Source organism: Seriola lalandi, unplaced genomic scaffold, assembly GCF_002814215.2.
Source record: "Seriola lalandi dorsalis isolate HSWRI2012SDOR001 ecotype SW California unplaced genomic scaffold, Sedor1 jcf7180002054519, whole genome shotgun sequence".
In the NCBI taxonomy this organism is placed as follows: domain Eukaryota; kingdom Metazoa; phylum Chordata; class Actinopteri; order Carangiformes; family Carangidae; genus Seriola; species Seriola lalandi.
Window position 1 is genome coordinate 2,384,236 of NW_019525072.1, and position 22,861 is coordinate 2,407,096.

General features: G+C 39.3%; 2 protein-coding genes across 3 annotated transcripts; both read right to left on the reverse strand.

Moving 5' to 3' along the window:
• Positions 1-10,213: 10,213 nt before the first annotated feature.
• On the reverse strand, positions 10,214-15,487 carry LOC111660494 (5-hydroxytryptamine receptor 3A). Of its 2 annotated transcripts, XM_023413789.2 has the most exons (9): positions 15,012-15,487; positions 14,686-14,849; positions 14,100-14,144; positions 13,803-13,912; positions 12,859-13,031; positions 12,593-12,753; positions 12,289-12,499; positions 12,023-12,181; positions 10,214-10,760 (listed from the first exon to the last, which is right to left on the reverse strand). In XM_023413789.2, the coding sequence occupies exons 1-9, from the start codon at positions 15,049-15,051 to the stop codon at positions 10,483-10,485; spliced, it is 1,341 nt and encodes a 446-aa protein (XP_023269557.1). In that variant the 5' UTR covers positions 15,052-15,487; the 3' UTR covers positions 10,214-10,482. The 2 variants fall into 2 exon arrangements, with proteins under 2 accessions (XP_023269557.1, XP_023269556.2); XM_023413788.2 differs by having other exon boundaries at positions 14,686-15,261.
• A 199-nt stretch (positions 15,488-15,686) lies between these two features.
• tsen54 (TSEN54 tRNA splicing endonuclease subunit) lies at positions 15,687-22,598 on the reverse strand. Its single transcript, XM_023413756.2, has 12 exons — positions 22,443-22,598; positions 21,299-21,457; positions 20,630-20,693; positions 20,386-20,469; positions 20,134-20,232; positions 20,001-20,053; positions 19,479-19,586; positions 18,555-19,029; positions 18,269-18,404; positions 18,109-18,169; positions 17,212-17,325; positions 15,687-16,902 (listed from the first exon to the last, which is right to left on the reverse strand). Exons 1-12 carry the CDS (start codon positions 22,496-22,498, stop codon positions 16,752-16,754), a joined length of 1,560 nt encoding a protein of 519 aa, XP_023269524.1. The 5' UTR covers positions 22,499-22,598; the 3' UTR covers positions 15,687-16,751.
• Between the last annotated feature and the right edge of the window lie 263 nt (positions 22,599-22,861).

A 22,861-nucleotide genomic window follows, 5' to 3' on the forward strand; every position in this document is an offset into this window, starting at 1 on the left:
TCTGTTGGTTTTATGTTTTTCCGCTGATTGACAGTTTGTGGTGGTGACACACCAATGAATGCGCCAATGTGCTTACACAGGCGAGGAAGACACAGACTGCAAGCTAGTAATGGATGAAAACAATGCACTGTAACTTGTGCTATCATTCATATCATCTAAAGCGGCGGAACCGTGGTGCAATGGTTTGAACCTGCTGGCCAGCTGGGCTATAGTATAAACGGTAGGGCTAATGAATGAATCTCTGTAAAGCATTTTGATCATCCCCTGTGGATATAAATGGATGGATGCAGAGACCCTCAAAGATCTGTTTTGTGCCAAGACTGGAACCGTCCTAAATACATGAAACACAAATCTCATATTTCCATCATGTTTTCCAGTCTGCTTCTTGTCTGTCTGCTCCACTCTTGTTGGTCTTCTTCTATGGTTTAATCGACTGGAGAACTAGCCCCATCAATTGTTATCCTCAGTCTGCTCATTTCATAATATTTGCATAATTTTCTTTTGCTGATTTTTGTGAAAACTAGGTTAAATTTTGCATTACATTTGGGTGGAAATGATTATGATTCAATCAGGAGTTTAATGATCAGTCAGGCTGCCAGGAGTTTAAAGAAGCAATGTGGAAGTTTTGCTATTGCTAGCCAACATTAGCATTAACAGCTGTTAAATTACCAGTCTAGAGGAAATGCGTTGAGTTCAACATCAAATTTCATTCCTTTACTCACCAGGAGCTGTCTACAGGGGTGGAGAGCAACAACAACATTAACTCTCATTTATACAACATCTTTTCATCTATTGCTGTTAGCATGCTAACCAGTTAGCCCTGTCCGATCCCATCACTTTCTGATAGTGACCCACTGCAGCCTCAAATCTGCCCTGAAGACGCAGTGCTGCTCAGAGGGAGTATTATAACCTCTTGTCTTGTAAACGCAACAATGACCAAAGGTCTTGTGAGGTGACAATCACCATGAGAGAAATCGTACAAATAGCCCCTTTAAGAAGTCAGAATCACAATTGCATTACATTTGTGTCTAAGTTAGGATGAAAGGAAAAAGATTTTATCCAAATAAAGCTAAACAAAAGAAGCTCTCTTCCTCTCCCTCTGTGACGACCTTCCTCTTTACAAAAAATTTAAATTCAGAGATAATTTTCTTCATGGTCAGTCAAATAAAAAAATTCAGTTTGAATGACACAAACCAGTTTCCCCTGCTGAAAAATCGCACTCCTTCACAGGCTCATCACGTCTGTCCAACTCACTTCAGACCCTCAAGGATGACTTCAGAGTTTCACTCAGCAGACAAAAGGTGATGCACAGCTGCTCCACACAAACACAAAGCCGAGCACAGACGATGGTCACTGGTTTCAACCCAATGTTAATATAAAAGAGGAGCTTCTTTCTGCTGCTGCTGCTGCTGCTGCTGCTGTTGAGTCAGAAAACCACATGATGAGTGAAAGGCCTTTCATAATATTTCAAAAACAAGAAAGTATATCAGTTTTAAAACTAACCTGTCTGGTGGTGTAACAGAGACATGAGTCAGATCTTAACAAATCTTTATACTGACAAATGCAATTGATATCGAAGGAGTAATAATTTTGTCAGTAATAGGAGGAGACTGTGTTCTACAAAAACTCAGTGCGCAGTGGATGATACCATGATATTCCTCCTTAAAAACGAATTACATACATTGAATTATTTGAACCACATAATACACTTAACACATAACGCGCATAATATTTAATTTGCCCCCATGAATCAACTGAACAGAAATGTTGTTTTATATAACAAATTGCTATAGTGTAAAATACATTTAATGGCTATGATTTATGGCAGAAAACAGCGCAGTGCATGTGTGATACCTTAGTCTGAAATCCAAAAAGTCAATTGCAACCCTGTCTCCTACAAATTACACTTATAATAATATTAATAATAATAATACATTTATACACACTTTGCAACGCAAGGACACCTTAGAAAGAAAAAAAACTAACAAGATAACAGATAGATGTAGTTGGGCGTCGGAGCAACGTAGTGATTGAAGAAGTTTGTAGGGGTGGAGAAGATTGGATAGGTATGGAGGCGCCAAGCCACGGAGAGATTTGTAGACAAGATGTATTTTAAAATGAATATGGTATTTAACTGGGAGCCAGTGCAATTGCTGAAGGGGAGGGTGGGTGTGTGACAGAGAGCTCTTACAGCCAAACTTTGGACATAATGAAGTCTATCTAACCCCTGAATGGGTACACCAAGGAAAAGAGCATTACAGTAATCAAGCTGAGATTTAATAAAGGCATGAATGAGAGTCTCTGCGACATATTGGGAAAGAGAACGGCGTTTAGAAATGTTCTTCAGATGTTCTTATTTACTTGTAATTTGTTTTCCCCAAATACAGCGTGGTAAGAAATGTAATTACTGCCGAGATTATGTTCTGTTCTATCCTGTTCTATTATATTATGTACAGTATGCCCCTGGGCCAAAGCCTCTGTACCACGTGACAGTTAATATTTCTTGCTTGAAAGTCACAGCGTTTAAAGTCAAAATGATAAGACAGAAATGCAAAACGATCCCAAAGAGATACAAGATGACTACAAAGAGACACAGAAAAATTACAGAGACGCAAAATGACCACAAAGAGAGAAGAAACAACCACAAAGAGATGCAGAGAGACACAAAGAGACCGCAAAGAGATGAAAATGACAATAAAGAGCTTGAAAAAGGGCCATAAAGAGATATAGAAGGACCACAAAGAGACATATATAACGACCAGAAAGAGACGTAAAGTGACTACAAAGAGATGAAAAGGACAATAAAGAGACACAACATGAGCATAAAGAGGTACAGAATAACTTGGAGTTGTTTTGTTTACCTGTCTGTGCCCAGGGGCCTATTTTCTCATAATCCATCCATGCATGAAACCGTCTCTATGTGCTTTTACATCTCCACTTACAGGTGGCTCCCACTCGAGGTCAGGATGCTCCTTTACTGTTAGCCAAGCTTCACAGCTCACAGTCAGATCTGAATATCTCTTCCATCTCCAAGAATCAAAGCCAAAAGATTAAAAGCCGCCTTCTGCCCTTTTTTCAAATTCTTATTTATATATTTATATCCACACAGAGAGGAAGGCAGTACATAAAATTTCACTTTGAAGTAACTTCTGAGGGATGTTTTCACAGTCACCTATTTCAGACAGCTGTCACAAGACAGGGAGATAATTTTCATTTAATAATTTTCTGTTAGTTTCAGGTTCATCTCTCAGTGCTGAAAGAGCAGCTTCGAGAGCTAGAAGAAATAGGAACTGCTTAATGAGTGCAGAAATGAACAAGTGAGTGACAAGTTCAGTGATTGTGTTAAATATGGCCTCTCGTAAGTTCTCCTACACTGTTTGTCCACAATGATAACGGCGACAGCTTTAGCATCAAAATTCTTAATTATTCTTAAAAGATTCTTAATTATTTTCAAAACAATGGGTCTTTAGACAGGTAGATAAAGCAGGCTCTTCATTTCTATTGGGTGACTGTTGATTTTATGCAGACTCTCACTGGCAGATTTTATTATTATTAAGCTAATGTTAGCTCTGCGACTTGGTTAAAAACATGGCCTTTCTCAATCTGCTTTCTTACCACTTGTGCTCCTGTGAACATCAACAGTCAGTTATCGAGATTATTATACTTGTGCAGATGTGTGTGGAAACTTTACTTGTACTTGTGTATAAGAAAATTACTTATAAAATATTTTATTCTTAAGCATTGAGAGGTAGCAGGAGCAAGTAAATGAGTAAATCTACACTGTCATTTATCATCTCAAATCAGTATGAAACATTTTCATCTTTTGGTGACAAAAAAAGCAAAATTCCATCTTGACCTGCACATTTGGTTTTCTTTGGACGAATTCAATTTTGGTGTTGATCATGAATGCTGATGACAAATCTTCCCCACACAGCAGGTGACGATCAGATAGGACGAAATGTCTCTTAAACCACATCAGGTCTGCTCTGAGAAAGCTGCACTCAGTGTACAATCTGTAGCCTTTCTTGCCCTTTTGGTAAATCTGAGGAAGCCAAATGCGATTTTCTGGCGTCAAACTACAGCATTTCTGGGCAGTGAAGGTGACACCTCTACATAGTGACCTCTCTTAGCCATTCAAGGCTGCCGGCATGCACAGCTGCCAAGATAACTTTGACATTTTTCCTCCTGTGAAGTTCAGAAAGAACAGCAATTTGAAAGTCTACATATTATATACTTGATCAGTGGACTGATCCTTACTCTGCAGGAGCTGCTGCAGTCCAAGCCTCTGTAAACAAACAGATAATCCATCTCTGTAATTGAAATTTAGTTATACTGGATTTATAGGGCAAGAAAAATACTGTCATTAGTCTCACTGTCAAGAATAATTCAGCCTTTTGTCTTGGTCCTGCTGCTGTACAGCTGCAGGCAGTAATTTATGCAGAAACATAATGGCCTCATGAAATACACCGGATGCTCTCTGAGCACCTAAAGAACACAGGGAGCAAATTTACATCAATTTACATCACTGGCAAAAAGGGCCAACGTATTCTGCCGTTTTCTTTTTTCTTTTTCTTTTATCACAGATTATTCTGCATAGCAACCAATGAACTCACTGATTCAGCATGCATCATCGGTAATCGCCCAAAATAAAGAGATAAACAGAAATATCTTAAGTTACATCGTTCTGCAAATGAAATGTATTAAAGTGTAATAAGTGTGTCACTTTTAATATTGCATTAGTGCATTAAACAAAAGGTTCCCTTTTGTTACTTAAATATTAATCTGAAAACACTTGACTTTTATTATAGTTTTGACACAAAGAAACCATGTATTTCAAATCTAAGAAGCATGTCCATCACTTTGGTCCTGACTGAAATATTTCAACAACTACTGGATGTATTTGCCGTTAAATGCTGTACTGAAATTCATGGTCCCCAGAGGATGAATCGTACTGACTTTGGTGATGCCCTGAAAATTGCTCTAGTGCCACCATGAGGTTGACATTTGTGGTTTTGAGTGAAATGTCATGAAAACTATTGGATAGATTTCTGGTAAAATTTCATACTGACATTCCCTTCAGGATGAACTGTAATTACTTAGATTACTTTTCATTTTGCATTATTATCTTGTCCAATACTTTGAATTATGAAACTGTCTGCAAAACTAATGGCATTCCATCAGCTTCAGGTGTACTTTGTGTTTAGTGCTATTTAGCAAATATTAGCATATTAACATACTAGCATGTTAGCATTGTCACTGTGAGCATGCTAGTATGCTGCCTTTAGCATTTAGCTTAAAGCACCACAGTACTTGCTGCATTCACTCAATGTGGGCACAATGGGAAAAATGTGATCGGATCACTGAAGACACATGTAAATGCTAGGTCTGTACAGGGCCTCTCTTGTAGCTCTGTTTTTGGCTTCTACCAACTCTTGAGCGAAATATCTGGTTCTTTAGTTGCTAAATGCTTCAATATGTTCACCAGCTAGTGTCTAACTGTATCTTTCTGCTGTGTTATGCTGAGCAGACAGTGTACATTGGGTTTTTGGAGCGTTTACGCTGAAAACGCTGTTATGAGGGTTGTGTGAGAACCAAGTAGATAAACAACGTGCTGAAACTCACTGTAAAGCTCCATAGAGCTGAGGGGAGCTGCAGATTCAGGTGATAATCCTCTGTAGGTTCATTATTACAAGCGAGACTCCTTCCACATTATACATTCTGTTTATATTGTCACTTTCAGATTTATATTGCATCATAGCTCAGTGAGATGGTGAGGGATTGCGCTGTCGACTGACTGGAGATAAGGAGTCGCTCTGTGAGGCTGGGGAAGGACAAAGGCCCTGACCAGCCTGCTCACCAGTCCAGCCACGCAGGGACAGGAACACCCAGTGAGGCTGGACCGGCCTGGACATCAACAGTTCACTGGTGCGGCAGCAGAAAACAACAGGAAGAAAAAACTGAACACAGGAGGAGATAACAAACGAGCTGCAGAACAGAACCATTTACTTTGAAGACTTTCTTATTCCGAGATATTGGAATAAATTAAAAAGCCATTTTGGTGTTTTTGCATGTTTTACACCATAAATCATGTCTTGTAAATCCAATTTTTGATTCCCACCTTTCAGGGAGTTGCTGATTTCCATTAAATTTCATTAACAAACAAGCATCTAAATTTGCATATTCATGTAATTCATCAAAGAGAAGAAGAAATTGTGTCATTGCAGCATGAAGTTGTAATTAATACAGGAGAAAATGGCGTAACCACAAAACTAGCAAAGTGAGTTGTATAAAAATATGCAAATAACATTTTCTGCATACATTGAATCAAAATATGTTCTTGGCAGTTATGTAAATATAAAAAAGTAGGCTAATGGATCACAGTTCGTGGTCTTAATTGCTCTTGCAGAACAAGAGCAGGCAAAGAAGAAAGTTCATAATATTATCATCTGTAATCTTACTAGAATATGAAAAAAACACCACTGTAACATGACCTAAAAAATAAATGAATAAATAAACGTATACATTTATGTAAGAGTGAAAGACAGTGTAGAGTGATTTCACACAACAGACTGATAGGACATACATATGATGAGACAGTGTTGTGTGGTACCATCCTCCTAGCCTATATAGCCACATAAAGATTATGTATCTAATTTAAAGCAGGGTCTAATCTCCAAAAAGACAAAATACATACTTTTCATAAAAATACAGAATTTTGTTGTTTCTACTCTGGTCCATACCTTAAATAGAAATGTAATTGAATTTCATTAAGGCAATGTGTAAGATAACATATTGCCCCCAAAAAAACTGATGTTGAACATCTTATTTAATAATAAAAACTATAATCTAATTCTTACACAGGCACAGAGCTTCTCTCTCCTACACATTATCCACCACTGGATTAGAAATATAGTTTCCTGCCCTTTATGTAAAACATTTCTCTGCTCCTCTGAGTAGAGGAACAGATTTACATCAGTGTGACTTGACTCTGATGTAACTCTGCATCCTCCCTGGGTTTCATATGCTTTGGCATCAGGGACAAGTCTGTCACCTCATCCTGTCACATCCTGGCAGAGATCAGATCACTGATTGCAGATGGAAAATATTTCATGAGGAAACACAAACCTTGCAAACGTTAACAACACAGATTGTGTTTGGAAAGTGCTCCAGAAATGGAAAAGCTGAGAAATCAAGAATCAGTGGATGAAGACTTTTTGCATTTTGACTTATGTTTGTGAGTTATTCACCTGTCTATACTGGTTTACATACAGTATATTGGTTTAAGAGGTTCAAACTTCAACACTGTTAGACACACAAAATGCCCTTCATTTTTAAACTTTTCATGTATATATTTTACTGCATGTCCCCTCTTAAACTCATCTAGAACAAAATGGACAGTTGAAAAACAGAATTAATTATGAAATGATATAGTAAATTAGCTTAATACTGATGAATAACCATTAACATTTCTAAAGCTGCAAAGAATTTCATAAAATCGAATTAAAATCTAACCTTGTATAATTGGCATTTTATATGTTCGTGTACAGTTCTGCTTTGGTCACTGTGGCCAGACAGATTATAAAATAATGGGTCCCTCTCCTGTATACCCACAGACCATCTTTTTTGTTTCTCTTTGTAGCTGTTTTGTGAAGCCCAGGGGGCCCTCCAACCCTTTGGGCCCCTGGGCCTGTGCCTGGTTGGCCTGTACAGTAATCCATCCATGAGTGCACCTGACTTTATCTGCTGTCAGTGATTCCTGTAACATGATTGTTCAGGGCATGTGGAAGTTATTTTTTATTTATCATGGCTCATGAGCGGCTTTCATGTGTTGCTTTGTGCATCTGTATGTAATTATTGTGGGTGGACTTGGTGTTAAAGTATAGTCACTCAGCCTGCATAAAGGCTTTAGTGCACTTCCAGACAACAAACACCTCTGAGAAGCAGGTTTCTTCTTTATGTCAGCCACAACAGCAAGATTTTAGACTAGAATAAATGTGGGAAACACCCTGCCATAGCAATCTTTCCACACAATTCTAAATAAATTAGGAAAAAATTTGGCCACAACTTTGTCCACAGACAAAGCTAACATGGACAAATACAATAAAGAATAATTTTCTTGACCTTTTTTAGCTTTAAAAATAATGTTCCAGTATTTATACTATAACAAATGATATGGTTCCTGCAACAGTTTATCTGACCCCAAATCAGCCTGTGAATACTGACACCTGGTGGACAGACACGTCCTTCATTTTCTCTACAGATCTCAAACTTTGGTTTTGTTTTGTAGATCATAACATCAAATCAAGGTATTTCCTGTGTTCCTCACTTCTGCTTTTCATATATTCCCTTTTCTTTCCTAAACACCACTGGTTGTTTGAAGGTCCCGTTACCACGTCTACCAGCTCAACACAGTGACTCAACAGCCAACTGAACCATACAGCAAGAAAGTTGTGAAAGATTTACATTTTAAAAAAAGGCTATCTTGCCCACAGTGGGCCATGTGCCCAACCAGCAAGCTAGCTGCCTCTGACTTACTCACCCCGACTGTATATGGGCTCAAATTAGGGTCGAAATGATTTTGAGCTTGTCAAGTAATCTTTACAAATACTACAACGCTTGTAGTTGTAAATCAATCCTTGTAAATGTGTAAACTAGATATGCATGAGAAATTCAACTTGAGAGATTTGTATTTGTTAAAAAACAGAGACTGAATCTAAACTGAACAACGATCAGTGATGAGGTTAAACAAAGAAAGAAGAAATGCTTCTGTGGATGTCTGTGTACAGATACAGAGCAGAAAACTGTAAAACTCAGCATGACGCAACATTCCCAGTGTGTGACACTGACAAGTACAAATTTTGACACTTGTAACAGCAGCGTCACACACTGTGTGGAAAATTTTGAGTGAGTTTTACACAGTTTTCTACTCTGTATCAGTACATGACAAAACCATTTCTTCCTTTACATCGTCTTAGTATAACCTCAACACTGACCATTTGTTCATATCTTTGATTCACAGTCTCTTATAAACAAATACAAATCTCTTTGACAAAAGCACATTTTTTTCACAAGCAGAAACGTCTCATGCAGATTCATTTTACAGTTTACAAGGGTTGATTTACAACTACAAGCTTTGGAATTATTTGTGAACATCACTTGACAAGCTCAAAACCATTTCGACCCCTAATTTAAGTCTATATTGGTATGGTGTGTATCACGTGCATGACTTACCATTTCTTGTTGGTTGTGGAGGACCATAAGGTGTGGTACTGGTCTGAGTTGGATTCTGGCATCCCTATGAAAACACATAATGGTTATCATATTAAATAAAAGGATTTTCCATTGCAGGGCAAACAAGGACATTTTAAGCAACTCTTCTTTTGACTATGAAATGTTTTTGAAGCAATTTAAGGTCTTAAGAACATAAAGGATTTATCAATGATCTATTTAAACCAAATTTTTTAAGTATTAATGTGGTGACAAAGTTTTATATAAGGTTCGTGTTGTGTTTCTGCAGACTGTCCTGTGCCCTGAGGGTGGTTGCACAGCTGAAGTCTTGCACTCTGGGCAACAGTGCTACTCGGCTGTAATACCTCGGAGGAGCACTCAGACTCCTGGAAGCAGAGAGCAATCCAGTACCTCGGTGTCTGTGAGCAGTTCCGGGGGCAGTTTACACCACTGCCCCAGATGCCCCGTCTACCGTCACCAGTCTGACTTCGGACAGTACTGCTATGATGTTCTGACGCAGCTGGACAGGTGCTAGGCCAGGATCGCAGCCGCCTTCTGATCCATCTTGAAGATGGATTCAACCGAGAATGGAAGTAAAGATTATTATGTTCTTGCAGCTGCCTTAACACCACAGCTTCTGTGTGTGTGTGTGTGTGTGTGTGTGTGTGTTGAATTCACACACAAATGTCAACATTAACATTTGAAACCTTTCTCTGTCTCCCTCTCTCTGTCCAGATGAAGCAGAGGCTCGCTAGCTACCAGTACCATTCAATTATGTTAGATATTTAGGGGCAGGTTTTGCAGGGGTTTTTTTTCTAGGTCAAGGGGAGAGTCCAAAGAAAGTATTAGTAATGCTAGAGAAGGCTTTTTTATAAGATGAAATGTAAGATTCAGCCCCCCTCCCCACCCAATAACTTTCACACTTTCCCTGCTTAACAGTGGTCTAAGGTAAAATGTCAGAAGCACTCTGGTTCAAAGCCACTGATATAAACAAAAATCAACTTTATTTTGAACAGAAAAACATATGACTTAACCTTGCTTTTCCAAAGATCCAGTATTTATAACAAACTAGATCATTTTCACGCTATAATCATGCTTATTTGTATATAGGTTGACAGTTCCACAGGGTAGAAACTGTGGAAAAAAGATAGACTTGATCACTGCATGTGTTAAATCCCAGGTGATACGTGGTTATTTAAAAACCAATCGTTGTCAAACTGAAGAGGATATACTGGCTGATTAAACACACATCATCTAATGATTATCATTTGCAATACAGTTCTCACACCACAATATATACATATATATCAGAAAAATGATAACAGTTAATAAATAGAGGACAAAGAACACAGAGTCTGTGATTTCGGCCAGTCTTTTGTATCGTCCAGGCTTCCTCTTGTCTTTGTCTTGACTTCCAGCTTCCTGTCGAGCTGCCTTCACTTCCTCCAGGATTAGTCTCAGCAGGTTGTGGTCGCTCTGGCTGTTCAGAGGAACTGGATTCACCTGGCCTTTCTCTTCAACTTCAACATGCTCTGTGTGGGAGAGGAGAAAAATAACTCAGCAGAATCAGCTGATAGGCCTTCAGTGTCTACTTGTAGGATCACCAATGCATCTGTACATGACAGTGTGTAAATATGAGATGTGTCTCTGGTAGTTTATGTTTTATGTGGATATAAGCGCATGAGACAAACTGTTAACTGATCATGCAGCTCTTCATTAGCTTAGCAACATATTTTAGCCTGCTCCACACATCCCATAATGCCCTTCATATACCAACCTGAGTCCTATTGGTCCATATACATAAGACTTCCTATTATAAAAACATATTATGTCAAATGATGATAACTCATTAATATAGTGCCCAACAATAATAACACATTTACACACTGTCCAACAATACTACCACAGTAGTGATGAACCTGCAGAGAATTATCACCTGCATCTGCAGCTCCCCTCGGTTTTATGGAGCGATATAAAAAGTTTCAGCTGATTGTTTATCTGTCTGGACCACCACAACTTTACTGTTCTACTTCACTCTCACTGCTTTCCTAGCGTTGTTTTCAGCTGCAGCAGGCAGCTACTTTCAGTAAAAACACACTGTTCACTACCTGCTCAGCAGCAAACAGCACAGACACATTTAAAGTGGAGCATTTAGCAGCTAAAGAGACAGATATTTCCCTCAGGGATTGGAAGAGACAAAATAACAGAGCTAAAAGAGAGGGACTTAAGTTCATTAAGTAGCCAGAAACATGCCTGCGTATGAACGATCATGTGGCTCTGTTGTAACTACTGGATGTGTAAATAAGCAACTCAAGAGGGCCAAATAAATCAGTTATTGCAGGTTTAAAGCTGATTTCCTTATCAACAATGCTGATGCAATGTGAATGGAGTGTACTCTTCAGTTCCCGTCAGCTTTACGAAACTTAGACATTCTGCTGGCTTCAGCTGTGGAGACTAGGGAAGTCACTGAAGTTCACTGAACTCACTGTCACGTTCATGAAACCAGTTTGAGACTACTTTTGCTTTGTGCATTAAAGGGATGCACATGGTCAGCAACAATACACAGATAGGCTGAGGCATTCAAACCATGATTGACTGGTATCCTGTTTGCATGGTTTGCTGTGGTACAACTGTCTGTCTTTTCATCTTCTTCCTTTTTTGAGGATTTTACTTATTGTTCTTAATAAATAGCCTCTTATGGCAGTTGACCCAGGCTGACTGTTGGGGCCCCTGTGTTTCTGGTAGTTCTGGGTATTTAACACTATACTCAGAGACATAGAGTATCTTTACTTACCCTGGTGATAATCGGCTTCCAGCTGAATTTCCACTTGGGTTTTAACAGAGCTTTGAGTCTTCTTACCACAATAATCATCAAGCTCCATTAGGAAGCTCACCAGAATGGCCTCCAGGACACTTATCCCCACCAAAGTGAAAATCGTAACAGAGTATGTGGCTGGAATAAACGTGCAGTGGTCAGTGCAATATCGTTGACGCCATTAAAGAAGATACTGAACACTATCACACTTAAATCTCTGGTCTGAGGCTTGTGTGGCAACTCACCGATTATTGGCAGGTTGACTTCAGTGGAGGGCAACATGTCCTGGAGGATCAGCAGTAAGACAGAGATGGACAGGAGTATAGTCACTTTGAAGCTCAGCTTTTCACCTCTGGCCTCATTGATGAAAAAAGAGGCCAGATCCAGGACCAGAAAATACAACAGGGGTATGATTAAATTTATCACATAAAGCATTGGCTTCCTCATGATTTTGATCTGAAATGCAATGTAAAAAATTAATTAGAAACGAACACACTTGAAGAGTGGGGAAAGAATTGTTATCAAATTTCATTATATGGATTTTCTTACCATGTATACAAGTTTGATTTCACTTTTATTATCTTGGGTAGGAGTATAATTAAAAACCTCAATGGTTTTAAGTTGCCATTCTCCATGTGTAATCATGATCCGCTCAGAGATTGAAGTAAGAGTTGTGTCACTCGTTGTTGTTGCTAGTTTTAAAGTTTCCCCTGCGTACATAACCAAAATAAATAATTACATTAATTATACAACATGGCAATTCTGTATGTAAAAATATTAAGGTAGTAGCCTGTAGTTCATCTGGTGCAATGTACCATTGTAGTTCATGGATGTAAATGTGATGCTACAGTGTTGAATATCAAAGGGGAACAGGAAGAGATTCATCTGACAGGTGAAGGTCAGCCGCTGTATTCCCTTTGCCAACACAGAACCGCTGGGAATCAAAGTGATAAGTGGACTGTTCTGAATGCTCCCAGAATCAGAGGCACTGAAGGAACAGGGAGAAATTAAAAGTTAAACGGTAACATTCTTCTCTCCATTATATTTCAGTGAATGAATGAATGTACTTGCTTGTCTACAAAGTGAGTCACACCACAGAGGCTTAATCAGTGTACTTTTTTTAGATTTCATTCCAAATTTAGATCAAAAATGTTGGTGTTTTTTCTCTCTTGAACATTGAAAAATGTGTTTATTTTACCAGTGGAAGTTTTGTTCAAAAAAATGTGTAATGATTTATTTCACAGGGCTGTTATTCCCTGATCATTTCTAGAATGTTTCCTGGAAAGAGCCACGTAGTTTGGTGCTTAATTACAGGAAACATATGGATAAAGTCATTACGTTAGTTAGTACAGGTGTGTTGACATTATGGGCCAGCTGTGGCTCAGGAGGTTGGGCGGATCAACTGTTTTCTCAAGTCTACCTTCTCTGTGTGTGTAGGGTGATGCTTGCTAAAGATCTCTTTTTCTTTGATCATGCTTGTGTCAGCTTTTGCTTTAACATTTTACTCTTCATAATATATGTTTAATATGCTGTTCTGAAAAGGAAGACTGTACTCTCTATGTCAACATTTGTGTAAATAATGCAGGAGAGAGTGTGAGTGGATCCTATTTTAGTTCTTCTGTTTATCTTTACAGTGGTTTGGTGTAAATTGTATCTCTGGTTCAGTTTATTAATTGTATTCAAGACAGGCTGTGAGCCCTGCTTTCCTGAGCCTTAGACCAAACCCACAACCTGCAGGTATGTAATGGCTGGTACATACTCCTCTTGGATGGTTACATCTGGGATCCACAGCCTTGATCTTGGAATGGTCAGCATGTCTATCCCACAAAAGTCTGACGAATTCCACGTAAGGAATTCATTTTGCCATCGCTGGGAAAAGAAAAAAAATAAACATTGGTGATTGTGAGATTCAAAGTGCCATGACAATAAATTTAAAGCCAAGCAATGTCGCTGAAGTTGATATATCTGGTGATTACAGACCACTGATGTGAAAATGCAGTTACATTCTTTGGCACCTTGATGTGCCTTTCCTTCACGTGTCAGTCCAGAGTCTTACCATTTGGAACCAGATGTGACTAGTGACGGTTTGAGACTTCTCATCCTGCAGACAATCAGCAGCACTGTGGTGAGCACTCATGGCATTCGCAACAAAAATAGCATGTTTAAGTGAAAGACTCGATTCACCCAACTCAGAAAAACATGTATTTATGCAGATAGTTTTGCATTCATTTCCCCCGGTTTGAAGATATCTGACCCAGACCATTAACTTAAGTAAAAATAACAATCTCACAATGTATAAAAATCTGCCATAATATAATCTGTTATGTAAAAGTTCAGCATTTAGTTCCTGTTAGATTTGTTGGGGGACAATAAGTGCATGGGTTACGGTGACCTCGTGTAAATCCCAGCAATCCCAGGTGGAGGAAGTTTTCAGGTCCTTCACTCAAGTAAAAGTATCAATACCACTATTTAGAAATACTCCATTTGTAAACGGTGCATTTAAACTCATACTTAAGTTGAAGTACAGAACTGTTATCAGTAGAAATATAAAGTAGGAATAAATTGAAATACAAGTACATCAAAAGTAAAAAAAAATAAATAGATACACTAATAAAAGCATTGCACTCAAAAAAGATACTTACCACTTCTAAAATGCCATACAACAGCATGTCCAGGTGAACAAGGGTTGGTGTAGTCCAGTTTTTCACAGGTCGAGTGATTTCTAGAACATTGTTTGTTGAAGTCAGGTTTAAATAATTCAGGAGACCTCCGTATGAGCAGTCTGAAGTCTGACTGCTCGCAATACCTTCAGGGAAGGAGGAAAAAAATCCTTTAGAGACCAGGAAAACGCAACCCTCAGAAACTGATACAACACAAAACCTACACATCTCAATCCCAATAAATCCCATTTACTGTGTTTTATGTCTTAATAAAAAAAAAGTATTTTAAGTTTAATTTAACAACTCACCAATTAAAGCAAGAAAAGCGAGAGTCCGCAGAGCTGACATGGCTATTTGCCTTCAGCTTCTGAGGGAAACCTTTCAAACTGCAAAACACTTATATAAACTGTAGGACAATACAACAATTATGTGTAGAACATCAATAGATCTGATTAACTGCACTGTCAAAGTGGAAAATAGCTTCTCTTTGTTCCTGTGGCCTGTTGTTTGGGGATATATCACAAATCACCCGTATATTTCTATTGTGGAGCTGCAGCTGAAGCTCAAAAGTCAACACGAGGAGATCTCAGTGTATATCAGGTGGGAGTGAGGGTTTTTCAGTGCACACACATGCTTACGACGTCTGTGGTTGAGAAAAAAAAACAGGCACGAGACAGGCTGAAATTTAAAAATCTTAAAATGCACAAAAAAGAAGTGAACAGCAACATTTCAGCTGCATGTTTCAGTATCTAAAAACCAAAAGTCTCCTGTCTACAGGTTTACAACAGTCAGATAAAAAAAAAAAAAAAACACGTTTTCCTTGTTAAAAAAACAATAAAACAATCAATATACCACTAATATCATCCAAGTGGCAGTTACAGACATTGCAAAATGTGCAATTCCATGACAACTGCACACAGAAAGAAAGAAAACTCCATTAATTATTTTCACACAATAGGTGTAGAGGAAATGACGTTCACAGATTCCACTATGAAAACAAATTTATTTCCCCAACTACGGAGTGAGAGACTCCCAGTCTCAAGCAGCTTGGCAGCAGAGGAATTTTCCAACATGACAATGATGTCAGAGACACTGCAAATATCACATAAGAACTTTTAAAGAATACCTAGAATTACTGCCTCACGGCGGCATGCCTCCGCCACTCAGACTAGTTTCAGATTACATCCTTGTTTATCCACAGTCATATGAAATATTAATAACTTGTGTGTTTGTCATAATTGCTGTTTGAAATCTTGAGTAATGGTCAAATTTGAAGGGATTCCCTTGAGGAGTTCTCGAGATATTGTGTTCACAAGGCCAACATCATGTTTTGTGAGGTCACACTGACCTTGACCTTCAACCACCAAAGTCTAATGAGTTCGTCCTTGAGTTGAAGTCGACATTTGTGCCAAATTCGAAGAAGTTCCTTCATATTTTAAAGTGGAAGGTGGAGCAACAAAACCTCTCCAGCAAAGAGTTTTTCAAATTAACTGTCTTTATTCTTCTTGGGCTTTGACTGCAAACAGATACAACTGTATTAAATGGACAGGTTTTTATTACTAAACATTTTAGTGATAATGAACTGGGGTGTCTCAGTGTTGTTGAACACTGTAGCTGCTGTAGCAACAATTCATTTCCCACCAGGATTAATGAACTATTCAATCATTAGTTGTTGCAGAAAATCAACAATAATAATAAGTCTAGTCAACTTAATAGTTCACATGCAACGTTCTGTTGTCTGTTGGGCCTGAAGATAAAGAAAAAAAACTTTTAGGTATCGACTCTGTGTCAACAGTGTAAACAAAGCAAACACTGTTATTTTTGTCACTGTTCCATTAAAAACAACATATTTGCAGACGGCAATGCACACCCCTACCCATCCCACAGATCCGACCTGGGGACCAAAGCTTTGGCACTAAAACCACACACACTAAATCAGACACACAAAAGAAATTTGTATTTTTACATATCGACTCAATAGATGCAGATTTATTGAAAAGTCCTGGATACGTGTAGGTGGATGTTGTACATTAGAGAGCAGTGAGGTCTCAGGGGTACACATCTTTTGGCAGCTGGAAGTCTTTGAAGGTGTAGAAGGAGATGTCTCCATGGTCCACCACAGCAATGACCACTGGGACGTCTCCGCTCTGGGAGGCCAGCAGCTTGATAGCTCGGAGGTCAGGCACGGGATCATTGAAACTGAAACACAGGAGTGAGGGAATCAAACTATGTTGGCAGTTTCTAAGGACACACAGGTCAACATAACTCAAATTCAAATTCACAAGTTTTGATGCGTATTTGTAAGTATTTTCTGCCATTTTACAGACTATATAATCAATAAATAATCACCTTAATTTAGGTAATTGCAGTCTTATCACAATCGCCAAAAGACAGATCCATTCATATCCAATCACTGTGAGATTTACGTCATTCAACTGAAATGCCTGTTGTTTCCTGTAAACCAATCTTCAGTAAACATGGGCTCAGGCAGATTGTGCGATTGCTTACCTGCACACACACATGCGGGAGTAAGGTTTCCCAGGCTTACTCTTTTTGAAGTCAGCCACCGAATCAGGTTGGTAAACATTGAAGCAAATCTTCCACTCATCCGATCCTTTTAACCTGAGCACACAAAGCACAAGGTCATCAGTATCTGAATGATGCGCTCTCCACCACAGTACAATACATCAGCCCCGGTGTACGAGAACACAACGAGGCAGCGACAAACACCAGAGCCGCAGCATCTCCCCGCTTTGTTTCAGAGTCTTTATGGGTTTGCAGAGGTCACAGATTGTGGCAAGCTCAGTTCACAGAAAGTACAAATTCTGATTTGTCTTCCTTCACAGGTGAGTGAGAGTTGATTTCTATTAATCACAATGATCAGACAGTAGCTGCATGAGATCAACCTTTTAATACCAATCTGGCCTACATAGTGATATGTTACAATAACTCATTAATACATTTCAGGTCTCAGATTGAAATGTGACAATAACTAAACTGAACTACAATAACTACAAAATCTTTCATCATTCTCTAGAATAATTTTGGCTGAACCAACATACACCTGATGGATCTGAATCTGATGTGGCTCTGACACTGATTCATAAACAGAAACATGTTATTCATCTGTGAGAAGGCGTCAGGTTGCAAACAGGAGTAGTACAGATGGGTCAGGCCCAGAGTTTTATTTAAAGTATTTATTTATCAGTCCATTTTTAATTTATTCTCCCCTTTTTTATTTATTTATTAAGTTTTATTTTATTTTGTTTCTATTTGTTGATTTATTTCTCCGTTTTAAATTCCTCCTTTATCTTTGCTGTCATTGCCTTCCTCTTACCGTCTCCTGACTGACCTGGTATCTAGTAAGGCTAAAGGGTAATAAAAGGAAACAGAAACAAGTGATACCTGGACGCTCCTTCGAGCAAATTTGTAGATTTGATCACACTGATTTTATCCAACAGTTCCCCTGGAGCAAAAAAAACAAATATCAGTGACCTCAAATTAGACGCAAGTGATGTAGATTAACTTTGAATTGACTTTACAGTCTAGGTCCATGTGATCTCACCAGTGGGGATCGGTTGTCTTGGGTCATGTAATGGAGTGACTTCTCTGTTCCACAGGTGTGCTGGTCGACCTTTACGTCTCCCCTGCCTCCTCGCCAGGAGCTCCTGATACTCTGCCCAGTTTCTGCACCGCTGAACCTTAAAGGAACTCCATAATGTAACAATCCCCCATAATGTGCCTTTTTTATATCGCTTAAAAATAAACATAACGATTTCCCAGATACAACTAGATTTGAGTGGAACATATTGATGTTATGTTAGAGTTGTTTAATATCTGCTGCTACAAACCTCTTTGTCTTTGTTGACGTCCCACCGACGCCTACGCTTGTCTTCTTCCCTCCTCTGCTCCTTTGAGGACAGCCTCACCTCCCGCAGGTTTATTCTCTGCCTCCAGGACGCAACGTCACAGACTCCCACAGCCAAAGCCCCGGGCAGCAGCGAGGGGTCTGGAGAGGCCAGCCGGCTGGAGAGCTGCCCCCTGGAGCCCAGGTCAGGGAAAGAGATGGAGCTGAAGTCCCAGCGGGAGGAACCAGGGGTTGGGCTATGATCTGACCCTTTACCCAAGTCCCTGAGAACATCTGTCGTCCACCAGGTCCTGCCGCCACCTTCATCTGTTGTACTTGTGGTGGCAGTCTGGACCTGTGCAGTCTCTGGAGAGGTTGTCAAGTGTGACTCAGGAGGCTTTTTGTTCTCCTCACCATCATGGTTGCCTTTATCCTCCTCCATCCTCTCAGTGGTGGACTCTTCTTGTGCTTCTGAATGACTACAGCAAGAACAACAAGTGTGTAGCCCTTTGGTTTATGGGAAAATGTGTGTGTTTTACACTGACTAATGGTCGAAAACTTCACATCACATCAGTCATTTATTCTAACAAAATATGAATAAACTCAGCTGAATCAGATCACCAATGGAGCTGAAATCAAATTGCAACAAAGAAAATGAAGTGGTGTTCTGCATTTCAGAAGCACAGACCTGCCACTGCTAAGGGCAAATCAACGCTATTACTTAACTGCTTAATCAAGAAAATAGTCAACAGCTTGTTCTATTATTAGAAAATAATAGTTCTACCTTCTTTTGTCTTAATTGAACAGTGGCTGAACAATAAAATCTAGTTTTATCTTTGTATTCAATCTCTCAAATAAAATGTCTGGCAGTAAATACAGTGTACTATATAGTACAGAGGGAGAGGTTTTCTACAGGGCCTCTGTTTACCTGCATGTTGGGGTGGGGCTGCCGCTGCGCTTCCTCTTCAGTTGTCTCCCTGCTCTATCACGTGACTGAGGCAGGTTCAGCTGCCTCACGTATGGCGACGGCTCTGAACTGTAAGAGGCCAAAAGCACAACATCTGCATTCAGCGGATTTTTGAAACGTGGACCTCCACAGCAGCATCATCCAAAATACTAAAAACTAAATAAATTAAATACAAAAAAATAAAAGTCTGTAAAGATCCATTTTGACAGTTTGTCTACCCTCTGAACTGGGTTATGGTCCAATCTTGTCTAAACAGCCACAATTAATTCACATCAAGTATGTACCTAAGAACGATTTGATTATGATTAATGATTATCTTATTATGTGCACATAATAAGATAATAAGATGTGTTGTAGATTGATGGATGGAAAACAACACTGCCGTCCCTAAGGATCAGTACTGAAAATTTATTCCTACATTGTTATGTTTTAATAACTGCTTGTACTTATACATATCTGACTGGGACGTTAAGATTCTGTTACCTGGGATCAAACCTGTGCACCACGTAGCCAAGCCTCTTCAAATGCCCGAATACCTTTGTGATGAATGAGAATCATTAGACCAGTACAGCACTTTGTTCCTCATCCAGAATATGTGTTGGACTAATAGTTGTACCTGATATTGCTGGAGCCTCACTGTGTTCGACGACAGAAATCTCTCATAACCGTCCTGAATGGACAGCGGCAAGTCCTTATAAAACACCTGCAGGTTTCCCTGTTCACACATCGACACCCACAGACGTCATAAATCAATAGTTTACAGATCACAAGACTCCTTAAGGGTAACTTAAATATTACAGAACAAACGAATGTTGTGTTCCAAGTCAGAGTGCCACACCCCGGCCAACAGGTTTAATCTGCCACTCACACATTCCATCAGGTAGAGAGCCTCTTCAGGGAGGAGATACTGTTTGCCATCGGCAGAAAAGCCCATCGTCTGCCAAAACTTTCCCTGTTTACAAAAATATATATAATAATTGTAAGACACATTATAATAATTTGACAAATATTTGATAATGAGGTGATAGGAGATGCAGTGCAGAGGTTGTCAGCTTGTCACAGGGTGTGTGTGTGACTGTAGTTTGTCTCATTTGGTGTGACACGGTACTCACAGCTGGAGACAGAAGCTCCACAGTCTGATCACTTGGAATCCATGTGGCCCTCACTAGGTTTCCTCTAAAATCCAAACAGTGAACATATATCATATGTCAGTGCAGCACAACCTGACTCTTACTGTTTGCACAGACTTAACATCGACAGCAGGGTTGATGGGAGACTGAACCTTAACGTGCTGTAAAACCAAACAACGAGCTAAAAGAGGCAAAAAAAGCTCAGTAAAGAGTTGTTGATAATTACCTATTCACTCTCAACTCATCACTACAAGCGACTCCTTTCACATCACATGCATTCATTTGACCCACTGTTACTATAAACCTAATGATTAGTGGAGCGTGAAATATTTCCTATGCTCCAGCTACAGTGCTACTTCTCTTTTATTTTTTTACAGTCTATTTGCAGAGATGTCAAAATCATAAGCTAATTCATCACAGTGCACATTTAGTCACAGTTATTTTTGTCAAAGGGTTGAAGATTTCAGAGCTGATTTAAAGCAGAACTGCAACATTATCATTGTTTGTCTTCAGAGCTCATGGGTCTTTGATAATTGACTTCAGGGTCTGGCAGAACACCCTTGAATGCATCACTAAGGAGAAATCAGAGAATCATACAACTAATATTTATCACTTGGGATGGATGGATAGAAGGATGGAACGCCTACTCACAGCCTCTCCACTCTCTCCTCTGATACCAGGCTCCAGTGCTCATTCAGGCTCTGCTCAAGCCGCTGTCTTTGCTCGTCTGAGTCATTGGGGAAGAAGTCCTTCTGTCCTCTGACTGGGATCTTGTGACTCCTGGACCGGGCTGCAAAAAGCTCAGACGGACTGGAATTTAAAGAAAGACGACAATGCTCAGCTCCAGACACTTGACATGTGCAAGATAACGCAAGCAATAAAAGCAATAAAAGTTAATTAACATTTGAATATAGGCTATTTTTCAAATGGCTGTCTCTGGGGGTTGTACTTACTTGTTTTCACTTCAGAAATCGACAAAAGATGTAATTTGGTCAGGGGTGCCACAACTTTTGCACACATGTGTACATGGTGCACAAAAACTAAACCTTGCTCCACAGAGGAGACCTGTCTCAGACCATCTAAAGGGTCTGGACAAAACAATGCCTGTTACCAAAACCACAATTTCTGTTGCATGCTCTACTGGACAATTTTGTATTGTATGACTGGTGAAGTAGCCCAAAGCTGCATGTAATAGCTTGCAGTAGTGTGTATTTCCAGAGTCATAAAGAGTGAAACAGTCATGACTCATTGTCACAGGACATCGCCCAGTTATTCAACAAAACAGTCAACTGTATGATGCCCTGCTTATGAACCAAATATAGCGATCCTTGGGAAAAACTTTTTAACAGCAAACTCTTAAATCCCCCACGAGTGCATTTACTCCAGTTAATTCATTATTTTTGCGGTCTTTTCTCTCCTCTTTCCCCAAAACACACCAGCAGAGGACGACAGAGAGAAACTAGCGTAGAGACCCAATGGATCATAAACCGTCTCGGTTAATTAATATCCACCATTACACCTCTGGAGATAACCTAAGCTCCAGCTACACAGCTATTTTACAAGTTTTTCACACCAATTTCAGTGATGTTTTCCCAGCACATGTTTGTAACACTACTCCATAACTTAGTTAACAGTTAGATGTACATGTCCCACCATGTGAACAGGGAAAACGTCAAAGAGCCCAGACAACAGAGAAAGGTGAGTAAAAGTGCCACCGAGCGAGAATGACAGAAGAGTTATTGCTGCCTGTCTTTATATTTATCGGGGTTTTTTGCCAATTTGGGCGACAACGCACCTTAATATTTCACTGAAGAACGTCCCCTCGGTGTCTGTCTTGTTTTGGTCCGCCATGATGACTACCAGTCTCCCCGCCGCAGCTCTCTGGGTCCTGATGCCCGTCGGGTTCAGTGATTAAAAGTAGTTACACTCATGGCCAGCAGAGGGTGCCAGTGCACAAAGAGACCTTTGGATTTCTGTCCTGTAAGTGTTAAAAATGGACATTTCACTAGATCTACAACAATTAGTCAGTCAACAGAAAATTAATCTGCAACTATTTTAATAAGATATTAATTGTTTCAGTCCTATTTCAATCAAAAAAATCTCAGATTCACTGATTAAAGGACCAGTGTGTACAGTAGATATGAAGTGCTCATTCTCACCTAATTAAAACACATCAATTCTTAGTTTCAGGTGATTATACATTATTTAAAACAT